The sequence below is a fragment of the Osmerus eperlanus genome, chromosome 8 (genome assembly GCF_963692335.1).
Source record: "Osmerus eperlanus chromosome 8, fOsmEpe2.1, whole genome shotgun sequence".
NCBI classification, from domain to species: Eukaryota; Metazoa; Chordata; class Actinopteri; order Osmeriformes; family Osmeridae; genus Osmerus; species Osmerus eperlanus.
In genome coordinates, this window is record NC_085025.1 from 9,781,610 (window position 1) to 9,796,452 (window position 14,843).

The window sequence follows — 14,843 nt, forward strand, 5'->3', positions numbered from 1 at the left end:
TAGAGTTTTAGCTCCTGGTTTTCCTCCACCCTTCACCCCAGCCCCTTCCTTTGCACCCATTACCCCTGCTTCCTTCATCTCTCCCTCCATCCCCCATCCCCCTAATCCAGCCATGTGCGATCAAGAGGTACCCTCCTACATGATTCATTACCTGCTTATCTCTTATTTAATCCCTCCTTCATCACACGCAAACAGATCCACGACCGACCACAGGATGTCGCATCAACCTGACATCAAACGGAATCGATTGTGTGCGTCTATGTGCTTGTGCGTGCGTGCGTGTGTGTGTGTGTGTATGTAATCTCCACCTGTCTCCCCCTAAGCTGTCTAAATGGTGAGAGCAGACGCTAGCCAGTGCTTCTGAGGAGGAGTGGAGCGATTGCACTCCCCTCCATTTAGCCCCCTGCCTACTTCCATTGCTTCCTGAAAGTTACTGCTTCATCTGGCTGTCTCCCACAGCCTTTTACCTCCCCACACACACACACAAACACACACACACACTTCTGGCTAAGTGATGGTTCAATGTAGACAGGAACACATAAGTGTGTCCTAACCCGAAGGTGTATGGTTTGTCGTGACTCGTGTGCCAGGTTTTCCAGAAACCCCCTATAAAGTGCCGGCTTCTCTGCTCTGCCAATCGATTTACCCCAAAGCACCCAAGACTCACTCTCTCTCTCTCTCTCTCTCTCTCTCTCCACATCTCTATCCATCGCCAGACATCTGGGATAGACTGCATTGCAGTGTTAATCAGTGTCGGAGAAACCTCGTCTGACCGTGCATGCAGGTCAGGCCAAACGGGATTAGCTGCTCACTCCATTGAAGTGTGTGTGTTTGTCCTTGATGCAGCGGCAAAAGTTCTGCTTTGTCCTCCTCCTGTGCATGCTGCTGCTTTCCAGCAGCCAATAGCAGAACAGGACTTGACTCGTTATGTTTTCTGTTCTGAAAGAACCCACCGCACACACATGCACGCACACTCTTAGACGTAACGACCTTTAGTTTCTCTCGAAAGAACATCTAGAGAGAGCCCATAGAAGTGTCTTGAGAGCGTCCGTGTGTACAGTAGAGCCTTACAGAGCGGGGTCACCGGGCTGTTGGTTCTGTTACTGTTCCCCCCTACACTCTCTTATCCTCGCTAAAAGCCTAGCCGAGTCCTCTTAACTATTATGTGTAGCATGTGGCTAAAACTGTTCGGGAAAAACAACATTACTGGAAAGTAGCCACTTAGAAGCAACATGTTTACGTGTACGAGTGTGTGTGTGACAGAGGTGGTAGCGTTGCGGGGTTTGTGAGTAGAGCTCCAGTCTGCCTGCACTCTAATGGCCAGTGATGGTCTCATATGAAGACTGTGACAGGTGTGAGGCCGTGGGCTAAGTGTAGCGCCATTAAAGCCCTGTTGTTCCAGCCAGTCTGCCAGGCTTCCACATGGGCCTGTCGGGGAAAAACAGTGACTGGAGGCCACGATGGAGGGATTGGAGGAAAGGATAAAAGGGTAGTGATGGGGGGAGGGGAGGGGGGGTTAGATGGAGAGAGAAGAAATTGGACAGAAAAAGAAGAGGAGAGAGAGAGAGAGAGAGAGAGAGAGAGAGAGAGAGAGAGAGAGAGAGAGAGAGAGAGAGAGAGAGAGAGAGAGAGAGAGAGAGAGAGAGAGAAAGAGAGAGAAAGAGAGAGAAAGAGAGAGAGAGAGATTAACTCTAATCGGTCTTGTTTAATTTGTCAGAACCTTCCCCGGTATATGTTATGGCATTTCCTTTCTCCGTGACAGCGCCCCTCCCCCTTTTCGCCTCCTCCTCCCTCTCCATCTTGTACAACACGGCTTGTAAGTGTTGATTGGAATCACGGTCATAATTAATTACCATCCCTCTTCGTTAAGGAGAGACACTGGGAACTGCTATATGTTGAACCCAAACTGTGGGTGAAAATAATTGTCTTTTTATCATAAATTCCATCTGTCAACCACGTTTCAAAATTAACACTTCTCATGTCTTTGTTTCTCACCCCAAAAAAAATCGCGACTGCTTTCCATCTCCGCACCTGTGTTTTCACACAGTGGCCTGTCCTGTTCTGGGGTTGTGTGTGACTGTGGGGCGCTGTGAGGGCAAGGGACATGCTATGTGCCGATGTGTTGCCCGTGTACAGCAAAGTCAACTCTGTGTGTTTTTGTGTTCTGGGTTTGAGGGGTTCCGCTTGACTCAATGTGAGTGAGGGTATTAACTGTGTATGTGTGTGTGGTAGAGAAAGAAAATGTGTGCACGAGAGAGAGTGTGTGTGTGTGTGTGTGTGTGTGTGAGAGAGAGACTGAGTGTGTGATACTACCCTGTACTACCCTGCCTCAGCCACGGTTTGGCAGTTTTTAGTTTTCCCTTCAGAAATCAGCCGCTCTCTGAACTGTTAAATCACACTCGATCCAACATCTGAGAAGAAAATTAATTACTTTCTCTATTTCCTTCCTTCCCTCGCTCTCTCTCTCCCCCCTCTCTCTCTCTCTCTCTCTCTCTCTCTTGCTTTCTCTGCCCTACTCCCCCCTCCTCTACTCTCCAGATACTTTTCTCACCCCATCCATCTCTCTGTTCCCATCTCCTCTCAGTGTGACTCTGTGTCTTTAATTATGGCGTGGAGGGTGGGGGTCTACAGTGAAGGGGGGGGGGTGTCCTTAACCCTGGCCCCTCTCTCCACACCACTTCTCCAGACCAACACTTAACACATGGACGTGTTGGTGTGTAAGGTTGTCCATAGTGTTTGGTTGAAGGTGTGTATGGTTTGGTGCATGTTCATGAAACTGAAGTTCATTGATCTCTCTCTCCCTTTCTCTCTCTCTCCCTCTCTCTCTCTCTCTCTTTCTCTCTCTCCCTCTCTCCCAGGTGGAGATGGAGGACATTGAGGAAGAGGAGAAGAGGTACACCCTTTTCCTGGAGCTGCTGGAGGCTGCCAGGAAGTGGGAGGAGTTTCAGCTCCTCATGCTCCTCCTACAGGCGTGGCCACCGATGACAAAAGAGGAAGTGTAAGATTCTTTCCTGTTTGCCACACACACACACGATCATACAGTAAGATCTGCCCTTCGGTGTAAACCATCCGACGCACTGACGCCCCACAATGCAACACGGCGGCTCTCAGTGTCAGCTTTGTGCGTTTCTCCTCCCTCCTCCTCCCTACTCGGCTTTCACCAATCCAGGGAACTTCCTCCTGCTCTGGACTGTCAGGGTCTTGAGCAGCGCGTTATGTAAAACCGATGTTTAATGCATGATCTGATGCCAGTGCTGTCCCGTCCTGTTCGGAGGCCAATTGTAAATATGTCTTGTTAGGTCTGAAATGGATCCAATCAAATCACAAGGTTTCAATAAGCAAATCAAGGCTCGGCTGTCCTTCACCCGAACATGCCTCAGTTAAGGGTGGCAAGCAGAATGATTGGCTATTGTGTGTGTGTGGGGGGGGGTGTGTGTGAGTGAATGGCGGGAGGGAGGAGCTGACGGGGGAGGGAGATAGTGGGTGTGTTTCCGTGTCGCCTTCAAGTGTCTTGGTGTGAGCTATTGATTGTGGTTGTTTATCAAACATGTGGGACTGATTGCCGCTTGTTTAATAGACAGAAAGACTGAAGGAAGGAGGAGGGGAGAGAGAGTGAGCGAGAGACACCGAGTACAATCGGAAGTGGAACACAAGGTTAAGACCGATCGATTTGAGATGATGGGAAGTGAATACGAAATTTAGAACAAAAGATTGTGGGGGAGGAGAGCGGGGTGGGGGTGAGCATAGCGGAAGATGAGTAAGGATATACAGCTGAGGGTTCGAGAATAATAGAACAATAGAGGGACCGAGAGGAAGACATATCGGTTTATCACAGTGTGTGTGTGAGAGAGTGTGTGAATCTGTGAGTGTGTGTGAGAGCTGGTAGAGTTGTCTTGGGGCTGTAAGCCCCTCATATCCCTGGCACTGAGCAGGCTGACAGGAACAATAGGAGTGGAGCGGATTACTCTGCTAGGATGAGGACCAAGAGTTCACCCCCGGATCTAACACACCGCGCCCCCTTTCACACACGGCCCTGTGAGGACACACCACTGCTTACCTGTGTGTGTGGGTGGGGGGGGCAGTTTCATGTTGTGTGTGCAAGGGTTTGAGATGTCCGGTGTGTTTCTCTGTGTGTGTGTGTGTGTGTGTGTACGCGCCGTTGTGCCTGGCTCCGAGCAATCTGAGTCATGATTCAAACAGCCACTGCAGAAGAGGCCAGGCCACGATGACTCACATCAGCACAAAGCCACATGACTCACAAACACACAATACGCACCACGTGTGTGTGTGTGTGTGGGTTAGTGTTCTTGGGCCCCAGCTCTGCCCCACTCGAGCTAAGCCAGCCAGAGGGAGGGCTGAGGAGGCAGTTGCAGATGCCAGCAGTGGAAGTGTTGTGCGGAGCAGTCAGCCCCGCCGTGTCACCCAGCGCCAGCCTCGCCAAAGCCAGCCGCTTAGCTAGCGTGCTCGTGCTGTTAGCCTCACATGCCCGTCCGAGGTATTTAAAGTACACACTCACAAACACACGCCAACTCGGACGCCCCTGGCACAAGCCTTTCTGAGGAACGCTTCCGTGGGGAAAAAATCCCTAAAAGAAAAGGTTTCAATATCGTGTTTCCCCCGGATTCAACAATAGCGTTCGACCTTTTTCTACTGGTGGAAATCAGGACTCAAGAAAATGCCAAATATTCAGGGATGCCATCCTCGTCCTCCAGTGATCCTCCTCTTCTCCCTCAGCTCAGGTACTTGTCATGTAAATGACATTGTTACCCCGTGCCGGTGCTTTTGGAAGCAGCATCCCGTCGTGAAGGCGCATCGCATGTACTCCTCCCACCTCACAATAACACTTAAGCTCTCCCGCATCGCCACAGTAACACATGGGAGGGTGTCAGCCCTGTGATGGTTTCGTTCGAGCTTTAAGATCGTGTTCCTTCACTCCCACATGAATACGAAGAGCAATGCTAGCTTGTTTTAGTACCTGACAGAGTGCTGTGATCCCTTCTGAGGAGATTAAATGGGACTTGTTATTGTATGCATTAGCATTGGCAACCATAACACACAGAGGAGCCATATAGCTGTGGGCTAATAACCACTAGCAATAACTGTTAGCGACACAGTGGAGCCTCCATCACAATGTTATTTTAGGCTAATGATGTTTGCATAGATGCAGACTTGCTGTCTGTGTTGTGTGAAGACAGGCCAAGGATAGTTCTGCTTACACTTTCATACAAGACAGGGGGGATTTGAACCTGAAACCTGTTGGTATACATTCAAATGCTTCGCCACTGAGCTACACCCATTCCAAAATAAATAACTCAACAGTTCAATGAACAGTTCTTGAAGTTCAAAGTTGTGCAAAGACATCTTTAGTAACTAGCTCAGCCCTGGCCTATAGAAAAACCTTCCTGTCTCGTTGTCGGTTATGACGATGTGGTTGTGTTGTGTAGCGTTAGCCAGGCCGCAATGGCTCCACGGGGCTGCGTTTGCGGCCTGATGCTAGTCACTGCTGGCAGCTGTCTCGTCCTATTCCGAGCGCGTGTGTGAGCGAGTTAGCGAGCGCTAATTTAGAGAGTGTAGCGCCGCACTCATGGGTCTTTAATATTAACAGTGTGTGGGTATTGTAGTGTTGTGCCTCTCTTCTTCCCCAACATGTCAGCTCCTGTTTGGGTTCGTTCGTTTGTAGTTCTACTGTTGTGTTCTCGCGTCGGCGCAGTCATGTTCTACAGTGCTCCCTCAGGTCGCTCTAATGTGAACTTATTATGAATCTCAAATGCGGTGCTCAAGTTGCATCTTCACAAACTGTCTAACTCTCTCCCACTCGCTCTCACGCGCGTCCACTCTCGCGTGTCTCGTCTCTCCCCAGGGCGGAGACGGAGCGCAACCCTTGGGTGGTCTGGACCTCAGCGCTGCTCTCCCACTGCCAAGGTTCGGAGGTCCAACTGGACCTGGGTGTAGAGGTCACGGCCATGTGCCGCTCCCTGTACCCCACCAAACACAAGCTGCCTGCCCAGGTAAGGAAAACAGTCGTCTGTGTGCCCGTGTTCCTTTGAGTCTCCTTGTGGCACTTCATTTCACTTACACGCACATCGGGGGCGTAAGTTCCTTTTCAAAAAGTGGCTGGGACAGGCCGTCCTTAATAAATAAAATAAAAAGTGGGAGGGGCACCGATTTGCCGTTCTCAAAATGTGGTGGGGACATGTCTGTCATGTATAATGCAACCCACGCCCCTATCAGCAGGCTGGAAATGCTCTCATCCACAACACACAGGAAGTCTGTTTTAAATAGGACATTAGTAGGACATTTTCCGCCTACACTGCTTCCCTCATGGTAAAGCCACTCATTCGTAAACATTCCGCCGAATGTGTAGCTGAATGTGTAGCCTTCAAGCCACGTTGTATGTCCTTTAGCACTTCTAGTATATCGAATGCCCTTCTATGGCAGCGAGACTGCCTTTGATATTAGCATGGCCTAATGCTTTTCATGCTGTAGAGCGCTAGGGAAGTGTAGCGCTTTATGTTATTCAGTGTGTGTGTGTGTAGCGTCAGCTGACTGGTATTAGTTTAGCGCTAATGCTATTCTGTGTGGATAGCGCCTGGCTGTCTAATGTGAGCAGGGGAGGAGGAGGCTTTTACTCCTCTGAACAGCTTTCATTTAAATCTGCTGGAATGAAACCGCTGGTGCATGGGCGAGTCAGATTGCATTGTGATATCCATAAATTACCCCCGCCACCTCCAGTCGCTACTGTCTATGAGCGCCTGTGCGCATGTGTGTGTGTACTGTATCTATAGGTCTGCCTTGAAAGCACCCATGTGTGTTCCTCTTTTACTCTGCACATCATTTAATCCTTCTCTCCATCTCTCCTTCCTTTCTACCCGGCTTTCTCTCTCCTCCTCTTTCTCTCTCCTCCTCCCTCTTTCTCATCCCCCTTTTTTCCCTCTCTTCCTCTCTCACCACCGTCCCTCCCTCCCCCTTTCTCCTCCATTCCCTCATCTTCCCTCCTTCAATGCCTCCCTCCCCTCCTCTCCCCCTCTCCCTGCCCTCCAGTGCATCAGACACATCGCCCGGCTGCTCCTAGACCAGCCTGGACTGCAGCTCTCCTCCCTCAAGCTCATGACGGAAAGTGGAGATGAGCAGCTGCTGCAGCTGACCCTGGATCAGATCCACAGCATCTCAGAGGTAGGCACGCAGTGACTGACTGTAGCTCCTGGCTGATTCTAGGTCCGATCATAACGCCGCTACACAAGAATCGCTTCGTTGACCTCTACACCATCAGGTCAATGACACGTGACCAACTTCCCTCGCCAAAGCTGTTCTCAGATGGAGTGTGGCTGTTAGGTTCCGTACACCCCAGTAGACCATTTAGACTGGTCTCCGATCGGTATCAGTGTTGAAGCAGTCTACTCTACACCCAGTAGCCTTGCTGCTGTTCCCAGATCAGATAAGCAGAGTCTCCGTTAAGCGAGTGCTCTAGTTAATGAGGCCTAAGACCTCTTATCTCGCCATACGATCCTTTTATCGCTGAGAAAAAGAAAGAAAGTGTGGTGTGTGTGTGTGTGCGTGCGTGTGTGTGTGGCTGTATGAAGGAAGCGATACCGGTACGGCAGACCACACAGGCAGCGGAGAAGAGGAAGCGAAAGGGTTAACATTGTCCGAATGAATCTTGCGTTGTTTTGCCATGAGTGTGTAAGTAGCGCTTGACCATAGCTGTGTTTAAATGCCTGCGATAGGCCTGACGTGTGTCCGTGTGAGTCGAGCACTCCAGACCCGGGCTTGTGTGACGGTTGAACGTGTCCCAGTGTTACCGAGAGCCTGGCTCAGACCGCGTTAACATATGTCAATGATTCACCTGTAGCGGATGCGTGCCGTCTCTCGACGCCCAGGCCTGCCTTTCGGGATCCCCCTCAGCAGCTCCGGGGTGAGGGCGTGCTCGTCCGCTAGGACGGCACGGTCATCCCCTCCGAATATCACCCGACGGGGAACGTTCAGCCATTCACCCTGTTCTGTGAAAGTTCTGTGAAATGTGCTGGCCACGCAGGGTTAGGGTTTTGGTGGCCGGTAGAGTCTTCTGTTATTAGCTCGTGCTTTTAGCAGCCTGTTATGCTGTCTCAGGGACAGGGGTGTTTTGGGATATTCTAACCCTTTTTGTGTCCAGCTTTTCTGGGCAGAAGGATGCTCAGTCTGTAGGACTGTGTAGATGGGCATGGATCTGAGGGAAGCTGTGAGGTGATGGAGCCGGCTCCCCGTCTGGCTAAAAGTAGACTGCACCATAATGCTTCCACCAGTCCTGTAGAACGCCCCTGCAAAGACCCGGAGATAACTTCAGCCAACTCCTACACGGTTTGCAGTGCGTACTGTTACGTGCGAATCCTCTTTGAAATGTTTTTTTTTTTCCCCCAAGCCTCAGTGTCAGCGACAGTACCCTACCCCCCCCCCCCCCCCCGGCGCCAACATCCTTCCTGTGTGTCTGATATCACACTTGTGCGCTGGTTGTTTTTCCACACCTCCCTCCAACACCATAGATAACATGCTATTACCTCCCCATTGGCAGTGAAGATTAGGCTTCAATTAAAACTGCCGATAGGAAACAGTTCATAATAGAAAAGGCAGCAACGAGGAAAAAGGTCATGTGTTTGATTGCATTATAATGGCTTTGTGTGCTGGTGGAGCTTCCCCCATTCATTGTGATTGGGAAGATTATTTTGCGTGCGGTTCCTTATTGCTTGAGAAGGAGGGAGGGATTGTTTTTTTTTTGGTCCTCTCTTCTTTCATTTTCTCCATTTTGAATTTCCTTGACTCAACCCCCCACCCCACCCTACTCTCTTAAAATCTCTCTCTTTCTCTCAACACACGTCCACACAACGCGCACGCTCCCTCGGTGAAGATGTATGGGCCTGCATGAGGATGTGGAGAGCGCTGGAGCAGGGGCCGAGGGGTTAACATCAGCATGACTAATAGCATGCTGAGATAAGGTGGAGATAAGAGCTTCTCCGGCAGAATGAATGGGCTGTCGGGCCCTGGCACGACAGGCACACACACACACACACAGGCACTCTCACATACGACACACGCTCTCCTATATGGTACCCACACACACAATCGCATCTGTTTTCCCCAATGCGACGATGCACCCTCACACACACAAACACGCACACACTTGCTAAAGGAAACACCTGGAGCGTGTTAGAGATCCTCCTAATCCATGCATATTGATAAGGGGTGAGGGAGGTGGTGAGGGGGGGGGGAGGGAGGATCTGTTTTCATACCTTCTCTCCCTCTTTGTTTCCGTCTCTCTCTCTCTCTCTCATCCATTTTCATTGAGATCATGCCATGACCTAAGATCATGCCATGACCTATCAGTACACCTCTCCTACCTTTTTTAAATACAATGTACATTGTAAATGCCTTATTCCTGTCAGTCTTTCTCCCTATCTCTCTTTCTCTTTAAGGTTATTTCTATTTCGCTCTCTCTTCCTTGCAATCTCTCTCTCTCTTCCCTTTTCATATTTCCTTCTGTCTACTCCCTATTCCTTTCGCACTGTTTTGATTTCCCTCGTTTTTGCCTTTCCTCGCTCTCTTTCATTGCTAATCACGAACCAAGCATGTATACTGTACAACATGTGTGTTTATGGGGCTGTGTGTGTGGGGTGAGTGTGCATGTGTGTGTGTGTTTACGGGCCTGTGTGTTTCCCAGGCTTCATTGTTCCATCTCCTCCGGGCCTGTCACTTCTAATAGTGCTGCCGTGCGTCCTGCCTGCTAGGGACTGTGCTGCTGTGTCAACACCAAAGCCCACAGAGTCCAGGGGAGGAAAGATGCTGAAGAAGGAGGGAGGGCTTAGTGAGTGTTGTCTGGAATTCCAAAGAAGCGGTACGATTTCAACGATAGAGGAACGCTTGAGCATGCATAATGCATCAGTTGACGGCACGCGTGCGGTAATTCCAATTAGGCGTGCGGCAGGGTTTAAGAAAGAGGGGAGGAGAGAGAGAGAGAGAGAGAGAGAGAGAGAGAGAGAGAGAGAGAGAGAGAGAGAGAGAGAGAGAGAGAGAGAGAGAGAGAGAGAGAGAGAGAGAGAGAGAGAGAGAGAGAGAGAGAGAGAGAGAGAGAGAGAGAGAGAGAGAGAGAGAGAGAGAGAGAGAGAGAGAGAGAGAGAGAGAGAGAGAGAGAGAGAGAGAGAGAGGGATAAGGGGAGTGTTAGAGTGTAAGGTTGTGAATAGCTAATTATGGGCTATTTACCACCCTGATCAGGCAATGTTTAGGAGTGCTAAGTAGACCCTGTAAAACTGCAAGGACCCCTTCAAGCTGTTGGGAAGGAGTGGTGAGGAAAGAAGGAAGGGGAGGAGGGGAGGGGAGGAGGCAGTACAGAGGGGAGTGAGGGGGAGACAGTTGACTGCACTGTTGTCATGTAGTGATGAGGGTTCATTAACTCAGAGTGGGCGTGTGTATGTGTGTGTATGTGTGTGTATTTGTAAACACAGCAAACAGACGAGACATCTCCTGTCTTCGCCTGGCTGGGCGAGGCAGATATTGTTTGATCATTCAAAGAGGACTTTGGAGGGATTTGGACCAGCTGAAACATGCACGCACGCGCACACACACACAACAATAGACACCCACACACGTTTGGTTTGCCTCTTAACACAGTACCCTTGGGACAGGAGAGGACATGGATCTGTAGTCAGGCTGTGTTTTCTGGGGAAAGGGGGGGGGGGGGTGAGAGATGGATGGATGGAGGAAAGGAAAGAGATGAGGCCGAGAATGAGGTTTACCTAAGAATCCCAAACACACACAGGCAGAGAAGTGCGAGGTGAGCATGAGAGTTGGTGTGATTAGATCGTGCTGACTGGTGTGTGAGACCTGATATTGAGATGGAAGCCCTCTCCAGACAGACATGGTCGTCTGGTACACAGCCACAGGCCTGAGGAAGGACTGTATTGAGGATTCATCTGTACATCTCCAGCCAAACGATACAACTCACCTTCCTGGTAAAGAAACAAAAAAAAAACGGAGAAAAGCCTATTTCCTATCCCCTCTCCATCTCGGTGTTATCAGTATTCTTCTCCGTACTTTCATCCCTCCCTCCCTCTCTACCTCTGTCTTATTTTGACATCTGTTTTCAGCTGGCTGTCACTCTGTCTGACTCTAAGACTGAAATCTACAGCCTCCACTGACACGGTCAAGCAGGAATTCTCATAGCAACCAGTCAGCCTTCAAGCTTTGTGTGTGTGTGTGTACACGCTTATTCGTCTAAACTGATTGCTTGCATCTATCTAACTGGATGAATGGTGTGTGTGTGTGTGTGTGGGGGGGGGGGGGGGGTGAGTGAGTGTGTAAGGCTGGTCAGAGTTTTCTCCATCTCTCTAAGACAGTGGCATGTGAGCTGGGATCAGGTGACAGAATTGCATAACCTGCCATTCCATCTGCATATCCACAATTCCAGTGACGCGTCTATCTCTCTCGCTCTCTCTCTTTCTCTTGTTCCCTCTCGTTCTCTTGTCTTGCTCTCGCTCGCTTTCTGTTTCTTTCCGCCTCTGTCTCCCTCTCTTTCTCTCACCTTACCCTTCCCACTTCCCCTCTTCTAAATGTCGTTCTCTCTATAAATACATCTTCCTCTCCCCACCTCATTCTCTCTTTTTTCATCTCTTTCTCTACACCTGCACAGCCACCCCCCTTTCATCTCTCCTCAGTTTTCTCTTTTCACCTATCCTCACTTCTTTTCACCTCTCTCCATCTCATCTCTTGCCCTCCCGCTCTCTCTCTCTGTGTGTCTCGGTGTCCCTCTCTCCCTGTACCTTCCTGGTTTCTGCATGGCACATACAGCACAAAATCTCATTACTACTCAAGCATGACACGCCTGTTTCACCACTTGCTCATGTCTCACCTCTCTGGTGCACGCGCACGCTCTTCAGTGTACACATATAGCACGTGCACGTGCACCGACTCCCCTCCTACCTCCAGAGGATGTTTTAATGCTCATTACTCCAGTTCCCCGGAACAGAGGAACAGAGATCTTGTAGCTGTGCAGGAACGGAGAGAGACTGAGGAATCTAGAAAGAGAAGAACCCTTGACTCCAGCTCGACTCCAAACACAACCAGACTCCCTCTGCCCCACATGCACTGCAGCCCGACACAAACTCAACATTTATAATTGATATCTCTCTCCCATGAAAATATCCCGGGAGGGAGAGTGAAGTGGTGGGAGAGAGGGAGAGAAAGGCTGAAAAGGAGGGAATAATTGTGTGAGATCGAGAGAGGTGAAGTGGCTTAGAAGAACGAGGGAGAAAGAGAGAATGAAGCAGCCCGAGAGGAGCCTGTGCGTGTGTGCGCGCACGCGTGTACGAGTGTGGAACAGTGGGTCCTGAGGGGAAATCTGAGGACACCAAGGTCACAGAACAGGATGTGACCTCACGCTGGCCCCATCAGGGACCCATCAACCCTGTCACCCTCGGACTGCAGACGCTCCCGAGCGCACCACACACACCGCAGAAACTCGACACAACACGACGAGCACACGCGCACGCACACTACAAACACGCCGCAGACAAACACACCACCCGCACACCCAACCGTGCGCGTGTAACCAGGTCGCCTCCTCTCCCCCTCAGGTGAACGCCTCGTGCTGTGACTCGGAGCTTCTCTCCCTCCTGCTGGACGGAGGGCTCCTGGTGGGCTGCGTGTCCTCAGCCCTCTACCCCGCCCTCAGCACCCACCTGCTCTCCAACCACCAGGAGGGGGGCTGGGACGTCGAGCAAGCCGCCGCCAAGCTCCTCCAGGCTGGCCACAAGGCTCAGGCCGGCTCCCTGCTCCTGGCGCACCGTGGGACTCACCAGGGCCAGTTCACCTTCAACACTGCCCTGGCGGTCCTGCACAAGTGGTTCTGAGGGCACCTGGGACTGGACTCTGGCTCTGACGTGCACCTACTGGATGCTACAGTGGGAGCAGTCTGAAGATTTCTTGGTTTGGTGCGGAAGTTACATAATTCTCCCGGCCGTATCTGTGTTTGCCAGTACACACACACACACACTCTCTCTCTCACACACAAAAGCACGGTTCAGCAGCTGCTGCTGTCTTTAACTAATCAGTAATTATGTGTGTGTTGTTCTGTGACTAGCTCCCTTATTAGGACATTGTCATTTAACGCTGCCTCTCTTCCTTTGGTTTTCTCTAAATGATCAGTTCATTATTTTCTTATAAACAAATTGGCCCTAAAGCAACCACATGCTGGGCGCCCAATTTGCATGAATCCAAGCGTGTGCACTAACTCCAGTGACGTAGTTGCACCCTAATGAAGTGTGTGTAGTGTGTGTGTGATTGGTGGTAGTTAACAACAGTTTTAGCTTCTTTAGAGCTGGGCTCCTCCCCATGTTCTAAGACCAATGAAGATTCTATGTATGTCCTCAGTCAATCAAATAAAAACCAATTCATTAAACTGAACAACTGGTGGTTGGTGTGTTTGGCGTTTCTTCATTCCCAGACAGGAAACCCACCAGGGGACTGACTTCCATTCTTTTATGTCTACCTCTGTTGGTGTTCTGTTGAAATTGATGGTTTTTTGCTTCTTCAATGATTGTGTGAAAGTTTTCAACGTGGGCTTAAGGCAAGGGATTCGGATGTGGACTTTTCTGAAGCTATTTTTACTTAAATGGTTTGTGTAAAAACGATTGTGACTTCATTTTAATTTGCCGTTATTTGGAGCCTGGCTCTTTGTGGCAGTAGAGTGCCCATTGTTATCCAAGCTTCAATTCTTTCCAGAAAGAATGCTTTTACAAGTGTTTCTTTAGAAATGTTAAAAGTTCACAAGAGCAATTAAAGCAGCCAAGTGATGGAATTAAGTTTGAGCCCAAAATTCTCTAAAGGCCTTTCTGTCTTGTTATTAATGTGTGTCTGTCGATGGGAGCAGGGAACCATTAGGAGCAACTTGGTATTGGAGGTGTGTGCGTGTGTGTGTGTGTGTGTGTGTGTGTGTGTGTGTGTGTGTGTGTGCGTGCGTGCGCGCGTGCGTGCGCGCGTGCGCGCGCGTGTGCGTGTTCAATAAACAAACTCGGTGGCCTCAGGAGTGTGTGGGTCAACTCCACTAATCAAGACAGGTCACCCCAACGCGCCAGAGAGAATGAACCGCTAATCCACTGTGTCTCTGTTTCTCCCCTCCTTTCTCTCTCTCCCCCTTCCCTCACATGTGGTTCTCTCTCTCTCTTTTCAACCCAAGCCAAAGGTCTGCTTTGATTGCAGACTCATTTCAGAAGTGGCAAACACACACATGCACGCACACCTACACACATGGTGTAATTACTTCCAGTCATCAATTCATCAAGCACCGTGGGTGAATATTAACATTGTGGTGAGTGGGGCTTGCCGTGACCTTACATGTATTGCATCAGTTTGTTGTGATGCAAGTATTCAGGCTAGAGCCTTACAGGAGAACCAGTATTAACAGGCTGAAGACGAGAGAGTAGGAAATGTGATTTTTCTCAAAGGTTGACCAAAGTATGGACTTTGTTGTTGTTCCAGCCATGGTCTTAAACATGAGGAACATCAGGTTCGCGGAAAGTACTTTTCCGTCTTTAAACTCTGTGCTGTAGAGACAGACGTAATTAACTCCCTGTCCCACAACAAACTCTCTTGTCTCCCTCCCTCTCTCGTTGACAGGGAGAACAGAGTTTAATGCTGACAGACGTTGGTTTAATTTCCCAGCCTGCCAGGTCTGGTGTACAGTATGAGGTGGAGGTCCTTCTCAACACTCAGGGTTTGCAAGTCATCTAGTGTACCTCTGGGTAAATTACAACAAAATTATCCCTTTCAATTAACTGATATGTTTCCAAAGGAAATAAACTGATAAAAGTCGTATTTAAGT

At 49.9% G+C, this 14,843-nt stretch overlaps 1 protein-coding gene across 1 annotated transcript; it reads left to right on the forward strand.

Annotated features, from left to right (window-relative positions):
* Positions 1-2,861: 2,861 nt before the first annotated feature.
* Positions 2,862-13,645, forward strand: LOC134025328 (NBAS subunit of NRZ tethering complex-like). Its single transcript, XM_062468298.1, has 4 exons — positions 2,862-2,998; positions 5,861-6,008; positions 7,042-7,173; positions 12,598-13,645. Exons 1-4 carry the CDS (start codon positions 2,865-2,867, stop codon positions 12,871-12,873), a joined length of 690 nt encoding a protein of 229 aa, XP_062324282.1. The 5' UTR covers positions 2,862-2,864; the 3' UTR covers positions 12,874-13,645.
* Positions 13,646-14,843: the final 1,198 nt, after the last annotated feature.

Bases quoted from the DNA above. Each gene is read 5' to 3' on its own strand.
- LOC134025328 (XM_062468298.1), top strand. From the start codon at position 2,865: ATGGAGGACATTGAGGAAGAGGAGAAGAGGTACACCCTTTTCCTGGAG. The intron at 6,009-7,041 runs GTAAGGAAAACA...CCTGCCCTCCAG, and splicing joins AACACAAGCTGCCTGCCCAG to TGCATCAGACACATCGCCCG. The intron at 7,174-12,597 runs GTAGGCACGCAG...TCTCCCCCTCAG, and splicing joins AGATCCACAGCATCTCAGAG to GTGAACGCCTCGTGCTGTGA.